The following is a 15,392-nucleotide window of genomic DNA, read 5'->3' on the forward strand; positions in this document are numbered from 1 at the left end:
TGTCTTGGAACTTGTCAAATCCTTCAGTGCGCCGTTGTCACAATACACTCCGTGCCAGCTATGCCAGTCATCAAATAAACAACTTTCTCATCACTAGCAAACAGAGTGGGAGTAAAAGGGTGGGTGCTGTGCCCTGTCCCCAGAGTGCATTTCAACGATGCTACTAATGATGAACTCCAAAGGGTATTGTGATTCTCACAGAAGTGCAGAAAGGCAGGCTGCTGTTAGCAAGGGGCTTGAAAAAGTAGCCAGAAGACAAATTATCTGCCTAATGGCATAAATTCATTTCACTTTAGTGAGAGCGCAGAACCCTTAAGAGTTGCCTCCAATGGTATTGTGAAGACTGAGGTTTGGCTGAAAGCAGGTACTCACGCTTGATTTCTGCGAAGAGCAATCCATCCTCAAACTAACGGCAGGTTTCCCACTACGTGCAGACTGAACACTCAAACAAATACAGCTTAAGATTGCATATTTATCCAAATCTTGATGGTGGGTTCTGAGCTAAATCCAGAACCCAGGATCCTGGGGGTTTGATTTCCAATAAGCTCTGGCTAAAGCTTGAGTTCTGCGCAACTACACACTTTCTGTTTACTTCCACTCTCATGTCATGGCAGGATTAGTCTCTGAGAAAAATCATACTGAGGTTTTCATCAGGCTTGGCTCACATGGGATTTATACAACCCTTAAATGAATTAAATTGTGAGAAATTGGAAGAATTTCATATAATTCTGAATTTAAGAGAGACAATCCTCCCAAACCAAACATATAAAACCCTTTTCGGAGCTGATGTGAATCTTTGATTAACCCTCAGTATCCTTCCGAGCTACTGCAGTCTCTTCAAAAAATCTGCTTGATATAGTGCCGAGCAGACCAAACATCCCCAACTTCTGATAACAGAATCTTTATAGCCCTTCTCATTTCTCTGTACGAAAGGCAGATTCCACCCCCACACTAGGTCAGACAAACCACAGTCGGTACCTTACCCGAATGTCTCCAGTACTCTGCTCTTAGCACACTGTTCACACCAGTCCCAAATATTAGTGCACGACCTCCAGGTCCTCACACAGACACAATTCACTTCTCATCACACCTCCGCAGCCTCCTGTCCGTCTGATTCCTTGGCTCCTGGGCAATCACTCATCAAACACCTGCAACCACTGCAGCAGCAAAGAGGAAAGAAACAAAAGAATACCGCAGGAATCACTAAGCCCATCAATTTTTCAAGTCCTTACTCTTAGCTATGTTATCACCCCCGGTGCAGTGGGCATTTTTCAAACACTCAGGCAGGGATGAGAAAAAATAACAGAACAGCGTGCAGATGTTCAGCTCCTGCAAAAGAAATACTGTCCCACTGTGAATTATAAGCCTGACTTCAGGATATTTGGGATGAAGTCTGGTTAGCATTTATGCCGATACGATCTGTAGCACTAACTTCCACGAGCCCAAGGATTTCATCCCGTTCAGCTCCTGTTTTCTGTGTCCCTCCGTGGAAGAGAAGGGTGGAAGGAAAGAACTCCTGCTCCTCTGGGCACCCCTGCTGTGACACTCCAGGTGGCCCACGAGGCCAAATCCACAACAACGGGGATTTTTCAGCAAATCAAATGTGGGCCACCCCTTTCCCCTCTCGCCTGAGCCAAAACAGTGGTCCTTCAAGGTTAGCAAAATAATAAGCTGGCAAATGAAGGCAGACGGAGACCCTGCCAGCTCTGCACCTTGCCAGCTATCTGTCACGCTAACGGATAAACAGACGCTGATGCTTCCATGATTTTCCATCCATCGCTTAGCCCGCCCACAACGAAGTCGTCACTTAATTTTAAATTAAAAAGGGAGCACGAGGGATTGTTAAAAAGGCCTAGCGAAAGCTAGGGAAGGAGACGACATCTGAGAGCCCTGGGTCACCCTACCCATCCAGCCTCTATCATTGCTGCTTTGTTCCATATTTAGCCCCTGACAACTGTGTGTAGTGCAGGAACTCCCGGCTCTCTTTTTTCCCTCCCCCCTCTGCTGTCTCTGCTCCCTGAGAGCTTTCAGAAATTGCTTTCTTTTTCCCCGTGGCCTTAACTTACTGTCCCTATACCCAAGAAGATGGCAGAAAAGCAGGAGGAGCCCAGCAACGCTCAGAACGGTGAACCTGACAACGCAGAAGAGGGCGAGGGAAAAAAGAAGAAGAAGGTGAAGCGGGAAGACCTGCCACCCTTTGAAATTGTGACAGGGTAAGAGGTTTAGCTATAAAGAGGGTGCAAAAGGCTGAAACGGGGATCTTCAAAGGTCCCTGCCTCAGCTCTGCTGCTGGGTAATTAAAGGTGGTACCTTAAGCCAGTGCACTTCTGAGTAGTCTTAAACGGTTTAAGTACGGCTTTCGTTATTGTGGGATTTTGTTAAAAGTTTCAATGCATTTTACAGGGGATGAATTCACCCCAGGCAGGCGGGCAGCCAAATCCATTTGTTTCCATACAAGCAGCTCTGTTTCCACAGTACTCACCGATTCCCTCGTAGTGCACTGCAGTGGGGTGACTTGCCTGACAATAAAGGGATGGAAGGTATGGGTCCTTGATGAACGCTGAATATTGATTTCTTGCTGTGATCAGTGGCTCTTGTCTGAAAGTTTCTCTGTCTGTGGATTAGGAAAAATACCCCTGCTATGGCTGATTTACTTTACGGACCTAAGGGACAGATTTTTCAAGAGAGTGAGAAGTCCACATTTTCAAGGGCTCCACACCCACAGCTGGAACCTGACTTTCAAAAAGCCTAACTCACAGAAGGGCACCAAAACAAGAGGCAGTTTTCAAGACTGCAAAGCAGCAAGTGGCTCCTTTTATTCCAGGGAGCCTGCCCTTTGAAAGAGGCAGATATAACAGAGATCTGCTAGGAAGCTGAACTCTGTCAGATGTAATTGACAGCTGCAAGTAGAAAAAACTGTGTAATCTGCTATCTCTAAGCATTTCAAAATGCTCGTTGTAGTAGTATCAAGATGCCCTATGTAGCTCTTCCTTCTAGACTCCCTCGGAAGTCACCAAGGCAGCGCTCCCAGCATATAACCCAAAACCACGATTTCTTCCAGCTGCTGGTATGCAAACCTCAGGCCAGACTCTTAAATCCCACTTAGAATCTTTCTGCCTGTGACAGGGCCACCGGTAAGAAAGGCTCTGCAAATAAAATTTGGCTGGCATTTCTGAAAAGCATGCACGAGGTTTCATCTCGCACAATTGGGTTATGTCCCTGCATGGGGGTGAAAAAACAATTTTCTTCTTAAAAAGCATATGTTCTGAAAATCACTTCTTGTGGCGGGGCTGTTCACAGCCTTTAGTCTCTGTCGTGCACAATCATGCAAATAATACATCTGCTAGAACAGGGACTTTAAGAAAAGCACATTCCTCTGCTATGAACTGAGCCTGGACTAATGACAAACGTGGTGACAACTCCTAGATGCATAGAACACGTTCTAAATGAATCTCATCAGGAAATTATGTTTTTTCAGCCATAGAGCACTCAACTTGCAATTAGGACTGCCAAGGAATTGGGCGCTATCTTCAAACTTCCTTGCTAACCCCAACAACCTGGGTAGGAACCGGTGTGTTAATCGCGGCTGGAAAAAAAAACTTTCATAGTGCTATGCTGCAATGAAAAGATTTGTTGGAATGACAAGGCTGTTACAGATTGTGGCAGGACTTTCCACACTTAAAAGGCAGCAGCAGGAACGTGAGGGGTGATGTGTCTGCAAAAAGAAAGGGTTAACAATAGGAAAACAACCTCCTGAGGCTTAGCAGGGAGCCACACTGCTGGAACCCTACCAGGGCACAGGGACTAGGGCAAGATCCCCGGGTGACGCACGGCAGTCTCAGGTAAGGCTTTTCTAGGAATGAGTTAAAGTCTGTGCTGTGGCATCTACGTATGTTAAGCTGTGAAAATCGGCTAGTACCATTCCATACGCTGATACCAAGCAAGGCAAGAACTTAAGTTTCCAAAATGAAAGTACTCGAACGTTTGGTGAGGGACCCTCGAGCTGTCAGTATGTGATTATTTAGTCTGTGATCGTTGTAACACTATTTGCAAAGTGTTTAGAAGGATCTGGTGAATTCCTGCAGGACTCACGACCAAGTATCCCCTGATGATTAGTTTATTACTGGTACGCTGGCTATTAAAGGTGAGAATGAGGAAGTAAAGCAGAAATCCCAAAGGGCCCTGAAAGAGGTACAGAAAAATCCAGCAATTTTTACTTTCATTTTAAGGACCCCGTCAGTACAGGCTGTGCCTCGACCCGGTTTGATCACTGTTTGGATTTTCTAATTATTCAGGAATTTTCAGCCAAGAAAGACAGTTATGTGAATTATGAGAAAACACATAACTGCAACTGTGCAAGCACTTCAATTCAATTACACTGTCTACTACTCAAGTGTTTCAGTTTTAGCCCTTGGATTAGGGGCATCTTGTGACACACAGCCAAGTTTTCAAGCTGAGGCTTACAGCCGAGACTGGCTTACACGAAAAAAGCTGGGAACCTAATCACTCCGTTTAAGAATATTAAGCCCCCCCGTGCTTTTTGTCAACACAGTCCTGGATAAATATAAGCCCCTGCTGTGTATGTTTCATGACATTTAAGGAGACACATTCATTTACACTTTACCCAGGGTGTAAATGAGGTTCCTCCTAGCAGTGATAAACCCTTGGTTCCTCCTAGAGCTGATCATTAGACTTTCTATAATCAATGAGCCCAGCATGAGTGTGTTTATTTGTGAACAGTTGTTGAAGAGCAAGCAAAAGGACACTGTCTTATAGGCTCCAGTAACTTAAGACCAAGTATAAATACTCAGCAAAAAACATGTAAATGTAAAGAATATGCCCTACTAGTTTACTGCAGTTTTTAGACAATCCCACATTTTTATTCTCTCATTCTCTTCTCCTACCTGCCATGCAATGGCACAGGGCATTGTGACCACGCTGGGCAGCTGCTGCATTCCTCCAGTCTACCTTATTTCAAGGTACTTAAATGCACATTATAGATTGAGGCTCTTGCCTCAAAGTTTCAATATTTTCATATTAATGTGATCTAACAGATCACAAAACAGCCTTGCTACTACCCAGGACAAGCACTTGGATAAATTAAGCTTGAGATGGTTAGAAAATCCCTAAAGAGCACCATTTAACGACCTCCACAGAAGCAGGAAAAATAATATTTCAGCTTTTACCTTCCCATATACCGCAAGTGAGCTGTGACCACCTGCATCTTATCATTAGAACAGATGATTTTTAGGAGCACTCTGACAGTTTGGTGCCTGTAAATAATTTAAGGAACCTTCCATATACATAAACCTCATGTGCAAGTCCTAAACCAAATATCATGCCAGTAAGGAGAGGGAAAAAAAACATCTTCTCTAACTGCACAAAAAAAAAAAAAAAAAAGCAGAAAAGCAATTAGCCTAGTTACTGAAATTGGTGGTATTTGTGCATTTTAATAAGTTTATACAGTTACATGCAAGACAACACAATTTTTATGTTCAGCGTCTATAGCAGTACAGCTTCCAGCATAAGAAATACAAGAACTGAACTTGCATCTCCTCAGTATATTTTGTTGGCATTCCCTTTCTCTAAGGTTAGAACAAACAAAAAAAAAAAAAGGTAAAATAAGGATAATATTAACATTCATAAGCCACCTGCCATTCAATCATGGGAGAACAGGCTTGCCAAGAACTAGTGATTTACTCAGGAACTGAAAGAAAGCAATTCAAAGCTAGATCTCGGTTTCCAAAGAAGCAGGCTTTGTTTTTCATAGCGGATGACACAGCTATTTCAGGGATGTATTTTGATTCGCAACTGCTTGTAAAGTGTCTGAAGCTACCCAAATAAACACCGCGATACTTCATTCTGCAGTCAGTTATTAGGGTCATCTGCCAAGCACTCTGTAACTCCAAGGAGAGATGATGCAGCACGCAGCATCCAAACGCACCTCCAATCTTACAGCACGCACGGCTCCTTCTTTCCCATTCTTTCCCTGCTGCATCGCTTGCTGTGGGGCATTCCTGTTACGCAGAGACACCAGGCTCAAGTCCCCACTGCTAGGAAGAGCCACGTAGCAAGGACGCAGCTAAGCCCAGCCAGGGCTCGCGTTTACAATTCACACTTGTGCCAAAATGTCCTCCCTCGTCTGGTTTAGATGGGATTAAGGAGATTCTTGCTAACTAGCAAACACAGTTTATTGGTTGATTCTGCAACCACCATCAGCAAGTTTTCCGAGCTCTCAGCCAATTACTTAGACTTGGAAAAAGCCCTTGGCTTTGAGTTCTTTATCAGAAACGTACTAATTAAATTGATGCATATTCCATGCCACTAGGAGAACAGATTGAGGTGAACGTTGCAGATAATCTTAGACACCTAGATGATAAGGAAAAAGTTTGTCTAGAAAGCCCAACTAAACCCACCAGTGAGTCAACACATCCTGGAGCAGTCCACTGTTGTTTAAGCTGTTCATCAAAACATACAGACTTAATTTCATCACTGATGTCACTGCTTTGCGGTCAAGAGACTTAAATCAGGAATGAACGTCCGTGTGACTCTGATGCGATACATTTAGATATATGATGTTATTTCAAAACAACTTACTGCGGCCTCACAAAATTATCTTTGAAACAAGGCAATGGGTGGCTTGTTGGTCACACTCAGCTGGACTTTCAAAAATATCTTTAAAAAAATCATTAAATCATTAACTGAAGAATCATTAATTATCTAGGATGTAAAGCAGGAAAATTTCTGCTCTCCCAAGGATGTACTTTTTTTAATAGCCTCCAAGAACAAGACAAAAGGAGTTCAGGGAATAAGAGGTGCTATGCTGAATTAGAGCCTGATAATGCTCTTAATGAAATCAATGGAAGCCTTGCAATTCATCCTAAAGAAAATGAGACTAGCTCCAACGGGTAACTAAGTCATATGAAGTAAGGGAACAGATGGAAAACGCTACGAAATGGAAGTTAAAGCAGTCTTTCTGGGTAGTTTAGAAGCTCTGCATGCCAGTGCAAACTTCCCTTACGTAGGCCTGTAGAAACTCTCAATGCAAACCAGAGAACCACAGACCAAATCACACCAGAACAGAATGATTTATTTGCTTATTAATAAAAATAAAAGCCTGTATCTACATTACTGCTTCTCATCCCTCATTAATACACTGCCAGCTAAAACAGTAATAGCAGGAAGGGTCCCAACCAGGCTTTTCTATCGTTTAAGTCCCATCTTGTATAGAACTGATCTAAGCAGAACTGAACAGTGTAAGCACTTAGTACGGTTAAAAAAGCAGCTGAAAACCTGCTTCTAGTAATATTTTTTCAAGTCGGACTTGTACTCTGAACTTGCATTGTTATGAATCAACGAAATGCAAAAAGAATTGTGGTGTTCCTTGACTGACAGCAACAGTAGATATTCCCAGCGTAGCTGCAATGCTCTGAACTAAATCATTTCGACTTGTACATCTTGTTACATTTTGAAGACTAATGATTTTCCTCTCTCCGTACAGAGCACAACTGCCAACCTAACCACAGCACCTCTCGCGCTATCTGGCTGGTATAGCGCACCGATATTCCAAGTGAAGTTGTTCAGCTGTAAAATCGTGCTGTTGGGAAATCCAAAGCAGAAGTGTGAACTGTAACTCCAGGCCTTTTACTGCGAATGTGCGTAGCAGGCCCAAATGCACCCTAGATACTACTGTAGCATCATAAAATATTAAACAGGGAGGTTATTCTTTTACGGTTTAACTTTCTCAAAAGCCAAAAATGCCAAAGGACTTGGGCAGCAAGAATCTCTGGCTGCGACAAGTATGAACATACACATACCAGTGAAGTTTTGAAACTCTGTTAAGTGGAATTAAACACTTATGGAAGAATGCCTTTAAGTGTTTAGAGCAGCACAACTAAAGCAGCTTGATGATAGCTATAATTTACTCGAAGTTATGGTTTTAGGTAGCACACTATTTCTAATCCTTTTCTATGCAAAAATCCATTTGCTTTCAGTACATATTGCAGCATTTGTAGCCAGGTATCATATGAAGAGCTCCTCAATGCCTGGTCCCCACACTGGTAATATCAAGGTTATAGGTCCACCTAAAACTCAGATGAGGATTACAACATCCTGGAAGATTACTAGCATGCAGTAAATGAAATGTTGTGTTACTATTTTTCATTATTTCGCTTTGGTTACTTTGCAGTCTTTGTTCCCATCCTTCGTAGCATTTAGCAGGTCGCAAGGCACGCTGTCAGCATCTTTTCGTCTCACATCCTTCGAGCATTGGTTCTTGTACTGATGTACTCCACAGTTTGATGCTACAGAGGACACTCACGAAAACTGGTACTCCATTAGAAAGAAACAGGTACTTGGAGATGATGCAGCTTTCTTTTTTCACCTCTTCAATCAGTAGTACATAAAAGCTATACACAGTATTTTAAGGAGCTACTTTCAACTTCCCTACATAACAGCAGACTACTCTGCTTGGATGCAAGAGAACTGGAAACACGTTTCGCTGTGATAGTTCACTTGGAATTATGCTAGTTTAGAAACCCAAAAGGGAAAAGGTGCACAACAAATTAAAAAGAAGTGACTGAAGTTTATCAGTAGTATCCATGAGGCAGCTATCAAATTTCAGAGGGAAAAACACTCCTTCATAGCAAAGTCACGCTTGATCTTAGATATTCACATGTAGCTAAAGCCACAACATAACCCTACTGAATATTAGCACTGAACTGGTTCTGGAAGAATAAAACCAGAACACCTACGAACTGTAGCTAGTCAGTCACACGTGCCTCTACTCAAAGGAAATCCAGACTGCAGAAGCACTGAGGGTAAAACATTAATTAGTAATGCCAGAGCTACCTGAACAATCAGGACAACAGATCTCACAGATTAACGTTGCAGAAGCATACTGACAGAAGAGTACAAACGGCCCAGAGTACAGTAAATTTTGTAGTCTCAAAAAATGCATTTAAGCAGCAACTAGTGCTTCAAGTACCTCTATGCAGACAGCAGAAAAGCACAGCCCAAGTTTGTCAAAATTCAGTGAAAAAGACCAGGTGTTCAGAATGGGTCTGAAAGCCTTACCGCGCAGTAAAAGGAGCCGGTTTTAATGGAGCCATCCAGCTGGTTTTAATGTGTTTTTGTCCTTTCTGAGGAAACATCTCCTTTCCACACATGGCAAAAGACAGCCATGGTAGATTGAACTGGTCCAAGACCACACAGGAACTAAGCCAACGCTATAACCCTTTATTATGTGCCTCTGAGATGCTTCTCTCCTCTCCACTTTCTACAGGGAGCGCCTCCCAGCCATGTTTTTCAAATTCCAGTTCAGGAACGTGGAATACAGCTCAGGCAGGAACAAAACCTTCCTGTGTTACGTTGTCGAGACCCAAGGCAAAGAGTCAGTGACTTCTCGGGGCTACCTGGAAGATGAGCACGCAGCTGCCCACGCAGAAATTGCTTTCTTTAACACAATTTTGCCCAAGTGCGAATCAAGTCTCCGCTACAACATCACCTGGTACGTCTCCTCCAGTCCCTGCGTGACCTGCGCTGATCGGATAACCGAGACCCTGAAGAAGAACAAGAACCTGCGCCTGACGATCATGGTAGGGCGCCTCTTCATGTGGGAAGAGCCAGAAATGCAGGCTGCTCTGAAAAAAATGAAGTCAGCTGGCTGCAAGCTGAGGATTATGAAGCCTCAAGACTTTGAGTATGTCTGGCAGAACTTTGTGGAACAGGAGGAAGGAGAGGAAGCAAAGGCTTTCGTGCCATGGGAGGACATTCAAGAGAACTTCCAGTATTATGAGGAAAAGCTGGCTGAGATTCTGCACTGAAGCTCACGTGAGTGAGGATTTCCATTTGCTCACCTTGCTCCTTGCCTTAGTACTAGATTCCTCTTTTTCTTCAGGTTGTTAAAGGCACAACAGAGTCATTTCCCATTACTATTACTCCCATACGTACCCAGCTATGCTCGTCGGTACCAGAATACTGAGAATTCTCCTAGGCAGTACCTTCCCCCTACAAAGGTATTAACGACACAATTGGCTTCTTCACAGCAGAAGCTTCAGAGATTGAAAGCTCTTTTTTTCCCCTCAGAGTAAACACCTCCAAGAAAAAATAAAATAAAATTTAAAAGGTAGGGTCACTAGATGCAATAAAAATACCCGTTTCCTGCAGGCATGATACCCAAATGCATGTGAAAGCGCAAGAGAGATGTACAGAAAATAGAATTTCCTCCGCCCCCAAAGTCTAGCCCTCTAGAACAAAAACCGAAACAGAAGTTACACACCAGGAAGTCAGTTATTACAATTCCTTTTTTAAGGGATAGTTAGTATCACCTTGGAGTCACCTATTTAAGCAGTGAAACACAGAAGCAGGTGAAGCCTCTAACACACCTCTCTCTTCTTCCCAGGACCAATTCGGGGAAGATCTGCGAAGAGAGACGTGGCAGACTTGACATCTAGCACACTCCTGCTTTCCGAAGCTTCGACTCCAGCAGGTGCAGTACTAACTCCTGCAAGATTAGGCTCTGATGGACTACCAATACATGTACAACACCTTTGGTGTCTGGGATTTTCTGGTTTATTTTTTGTTCTTCTGCACCCACCCTCCCTCTCCCCCTCCCGAAACAAACCTGTGCTGCCTCTGCTGTAAGACAAGGCAACAAACAGTGTGGTTTAAGCCTCAAACGAAATGGATCGCAGTGGATCTACAGGACAAGGGTGTAGGCCTCGCATACCAGGACTACTTTAGGAGAAGATATCGTAGAACAAAGCTGCTGATTAGATAAACGTATCTAGAAAGAATATACTTCATAAATATTACAAAGAAAGGGAGTTAAGATGAATAAAAAAGTTTTATTCTTTGTCCTTCTCAATTAATAGTAACTGTGATTTAAATTAGGGTTAACTCATCGATTGTACAATTATGACGGAGCCAACAGTACTTGATTTCAAATGCATCAAATACCTTTTTCCCCTTGTTCAATGATGTCTGTGATATAAAACTAGGAAGAGGAAAGTGAAATAAAATTGGAAGCCACTGAAAAGAAGTAAAGCATTGTTATTCCTTCTCTATTTCAAAGAGGTCCTAAAATTAATCTGACAAGCGAGACATGCTGGGACAGCCACGTATGAAATGTTTCCTTCCAAAGCGCAGCATGATGAGAAGGGAGCGCTGCTAGGTGCCAAAAAGTTTCATGAGTATGTGCAAGCATGGAGACACAGAGAGGGAAAGAGGGGGATCGTGCCTTCCATGTAAAACAAGGCTCAGACCAAACAAAGGTCACGGGGAAGCTCATCAGCTAGAAAACCGAGTCAGACAGGGGTTGTTCTTCCAATTACTTTTTGATGTTGCTGCACTGTTGCAGGCTGGAATGGTGCTACACCCACACACCCCCTGACTGCTGAAGTCTCTTCACTCGACTGCACTCAATTCTGGCACAAACTTCCCAGGCAACAAAAACAAGCAGCAGTGAGAACACCTTTGTGCAGCCACTGTGGATTTCGTGTCTTTGCCACTAGCTCTAAGAAACAAACATAAATAAGCACAGGAACTAAATCAATGAGCAGTCCTGATGTTCACTCATGATCGGCTCAATACTCCCAGTTCCTACTTGCTTTACTCAGTTTATTTCTCTGAGTTGTGGGTTCAGCTTTAGCAAAAAAATAAATTCACAAAAAAAAAAGACAGTCAACAGAGAGGAACAATATGAAGCTCTTAAAGACAAACAGAATTTGCAGATCTGCACAAACAAAAACATACAATACAGATTCATCCATAACACACAAAACAGAAAAGGCTCCGCACGTTTAATAGGTCATAAAAAGTAACTAGGAACCCTATTTTACAACAACAAAATCTTGACTGTCTCATCTATTAGGTTTATTCAACATATCTGGCATTTTCACAAACATTCAGTATGACAGAAGTCAAAAGATTTGGTATTATGGGACAGTGGGGAAAAAACCAAACACGGGAAATGCCGAGTGGGTTAATTCTTCAGCACTGGAACCTAATTTTCCAAACTCCAGTGTACAGCAGTGGTCTAATACACTGACTTGTGTTTATTTGGTGACAACAAACACCAAACTGCATATAACAGCTCAACTACAAAAGCAGAAAAAAAATAAAGGCAAAAAACAAACCTTGCCTTCCATACGATTTTTTTTTTACAGCCTGCCAGTCATTCATATGCGAAGACAAAAAAATAAAAAGTTCTTCATGCCGTATCAATCGTATCACACAAAATACACCTACTAGGTGTCGTTACAAGTCTCCAGGATCCCCTTTCAAAACTGTTTTCCTCCTGTTGCGTACAGCCAAAACATATACACAGGTATGTTCTTTGCAAGGACTGTGCTCTAATCTGACAGCAGAGCACTGACGAAACATTTGCTTCATGTTGACAGCACGATTCTCCTTGGTACAATCTCATAACAAAAATACTTGCTTCCAAAAGATAAAAAATTAATTTTTAATCTCGTATAGAGTAATTATACTATATGTGAACACAGCAGAACTTTAAAGAAACAGAAATGGCAGGGCTCCACAGCTCATCGTTATGAACCAGCACAAATCAACTAATACCTAAGCAGCAGCAGGCAGCTCCAATTTCACTCTGCACGGGAACTGGCTGCTTTCAACAGAAGCTCCAGGGCGCAGCCAGGTGCTCTGTGGAGAACCAGTGACATCTGGTGGCCTCCTGAGACAGACCAGGAACTCCCTGAGGGTTCAACACAGGCTCCCTAAACACAGCATCCTAAATTAGCTGCTCTGGGACTTTTGTTCTTTTTGTTTTCCTATTAAGCCATTGCCACTGCCAACACAGGAGTGAGCTATGCTCAGAAGAATGTGCTCAGCATGCAGTTTCCCCCCCCCATCAAGTTAAGAAGTTGCCATTCCTGAAAGCAAGGGAAACGAGGCCATCTTTGAACTCTTTTCCTCACAGAGAGTAAACCGTAATCTTTATATCTGTGTCTTCAAAGACTTCCCCAAGTATTGCTGAAACTTTATCCCAATCCAAGCGGTCAAGTCCACACCCGATCCTGGAAAACAAGACACCAAAACAACTGTAATGAGCTCTTTTGGAGCATGCTATGAACAACGAGCCCTTCAGGCAGCTACCATTTTATGTGGCACTAACTCAACTCACCACAAATCAACATAATGCAGATAAAATATGGCAATAACCAAGCCCGAATGTTTTGCTATCATTTAAACCCGCTGGGAAACGCACGCGTCATTCACACAGTTGAATAAAAGAGTTATATTAAAGTGGATACTTGAACTCTTATCTCATGGTAGGGAATCATGTCTCAAAAATCCTTCTACCCCAGCAATAGTGAATTACTTATAGCACACGGACTGGCTTTCTTACTTGGGCATGGAAATGTCCGTAACCCCGTTGTTTAGACAGTGAGTTTTCATGGCTTCTAAACTCTTCCGCATATCCTCATAAGTGGGTTTATGAGAAACTTTCTTCTTCGTAATCTAAGTATAAATATAAAAGGTCAGCTGTGCCTTTGGTGTGATCACTGCATTTTTTATTTTTTTTCCACAACATGCTCCACCACACTCAGAGACTGTACACCCAGATTTGCTACTACAAAGGAAAAAAGAACTACACTTCATAGCTTGAAGCAGTATAAATTAACAGCTGATTCTGTGAACTTCAAAGTATAAACATGCACACACAAGGAAGCTTGGCTTCTCCTCAAGGAGGGAGACTTGAGTAATGCATCTCACTTTTTTTAGAAAAACATCCTCAAAAAAAGCCTCCCAACTCTTAAAGCCCTCGTTACAGTATCTAATACAACTTAGTTACAGGGAAGCACTGGAATCCTGTCCTCCTCTTACCAGGTAGTAAATATACCGGTCATCTCTTTGGAGAACTGCCACCTCTCCAGTCTTCTTTTCTAAAGGGAAAAGGAAAGTGTTATTTATAAAACAGTTAAAGTCCACTACGTAATCATCCCAGCAACCCTCGTAGCTTGGAATACCCTTACTGCTGGGAATCACTTAGCCCTTAAACTCCCACATGCCCACCCCGCACGTATCACTCACGTTGATCCAACAGCTCCTGGACGCCCCCAAACTTTTTCTTAAAAAGCACAGCTATGCCTGCGCCCATGCGACAGTCCTCACTGATGCAGTGAGCCAAGGCGTCCGTCTGGGGGCACGAGAAAAGGTCTCCCTTAACGCACTTGATCTGAAGAACACAAACACAAGTGGGAAAGCTTAGAGGGCAGACTACGATAACGAAACACCTGCAGCTAGGCAAGCCCATATGATAACACCTGTGAAGCACTGAGCTTAAGACGCCATTTACAAGTAAATTGATTTAGTATGAATTGTGAACATGACAAGCAGATAACTTATCTTTTCTGCAGGATCAGCTATGAGAATCAAGTGCCAGCTCAGCAGTTCGTTTTACACAACTGATAAAGGAAAATTATGCAATACAGAGTACAAGTGGCTTAGCGCACATCCTCAACACATTGTCAGTATGTCAGTGCTCCATACACCTAAACACCTAAGCTCTGTGCTGATGTAAAAGATGCACATCACTGATAGAAGTACAAAAGCGCAGGAAAATTAGCAAGAACTTTAATATCAGTCACTCTCCTCCCCAAAGCTACGTGGTACAACCACCTGTGATGTTATTAGGGAACAAGAACATCTCTTTACAGAGACATGCATCACAGCAAGAGCCCACATAACCCGTTTTCTACGCACTCGCTCCCCTTGCTCCTTGAAGACCTGGGTGGCCATGGTAACGTGGGCTATGGTGAAGACTCCCGTGGCTAGAAAGATGACAGAGAGAAAAACAGTTATTAGAACCCCAAACTAGGCAATAAATTCGTGTGACAGAAAGCGCAGGGCTGACTGCCTTTATGGGCCCCTGTAGGCAGACAACACACCCCCTTGGGAAAGGAGGAGTAAAAAAAAAAAAAAGGAGAAAAGCAGCAGCGGGGGAGGGTAGGGGAGGGAAGCACCCGCAGCACCCCACAGCTCGGCCCGTGAGGCGCCAGCAGGCCCCAACCCGGGGCTAACACAGAACCAACACCCACGGGCCTCGGATCCTGCTCCGGGCCGGAAGGAGACCCAGCAGGGGGAAACCCCAACGGGCAGGGCGCGAGGAAGGAGCCGGAGGTGCGGGGCTAGCACCGCCCCGAGCCTGCCCAGCGCTGCCCACATCGCCCGGCCCGGCCCCGCTTCGCCACTAGGCCGCGCTCGGCCTCACGCACAAAATGGCGGCCGCCGCCCTCCCTCTCGGCAGCCTCTCTAGGCAGCGCGGAGGACCTCCCTCTCTATGGTACCCGCCCAGAACATTCCGCCGGCCGCCCCACCGCGCACGCGCGAGGCGCTGAGAGGCGGGGCTGAGATGGAGGCGGGAGGGG

General features: G+C 43.8%; 2 protein-coding genes across 4 annotated transcripts; one reads left to right on the top strand and one right to left on the bottom strand.

The window, feature by feature from the left end:
• The first annotated feature begins 1,163 nt into the window (after positions 1-1,163).
• Positions 1,164-11,038, top strand: APOBEC2 (apolipoprotein B mRNA editing enzyme catalytic subunit 2). The gene is made up of 3 exons (XM_080569375.1): positions 1,164-2,213; positions 9,284-9,831; positions 10,403-11,038. Exons 1-2 carry the CDS (start codon positions 2,086-2,088, stop codon positions 9,822-9,824), a joined length of 669 nt encoding a protein of 222 aa, XP_080425501.1. The 5' UTR covers positions 1,164-2,085; the 3' UTR covers positions 9,825-9,831; positions 10,403-11,038.
• OARD1 (O-acyl-ADP-ribose deacylase 1) lies at positions 10,823-15,326 on the bottom strand. 3 transcript variants are annotated; one of them, XM_080569374.1, is made up of 6 exons: positions 15,240-15,326; positions 14,728-14,795; positions 14,056-14,200; positions 13,849-13,907; positions 13,370-13,482; positions 10,823-13,037 (listed from the first exon to the last, which is right to left on the bottom strand). In XM_080569374.1, the coding sequence occupies exons 2-6, from the start codon at positions 14,761-14,763 to the stop codon at positions 12,935-12,937; spliced, it is 456 nt and encodes a 151-aa protein (XP_080425500.1). In that variant the 5' UTR covers positions 14,764-14,795; positions 15,240-15,326; the 3' UTR covers positions 10,823-12,934. The 3 variants fall into 3 exon arrangements, with proteins under 3 accessions (XP_080425500.1, XP_080425499.1, XP_080425498.1); XM_080569373.1 differs by having other exon boundaries at positions 15,063-15,258; XM_080569372.1 differs by lacking the exon at positions 15,240-15,326 and adding an exon at positions 14,988-15,233.
• Between the last annotated feature and the right edge of the window lie 66 nt (positions 15,327-15,392).

This window comes from Anser brachyrhynchus (assembly GCF_964034855.1).
Source record: "Anser brachyrhynchus genome assembly, chromosome: 27".
Taxonomy (NCBI): Eukaryota; Metazoa; Chordata; class Aves; order Anseriformes; family Anatidae; genus Anser; species Anser brachyrhynchus.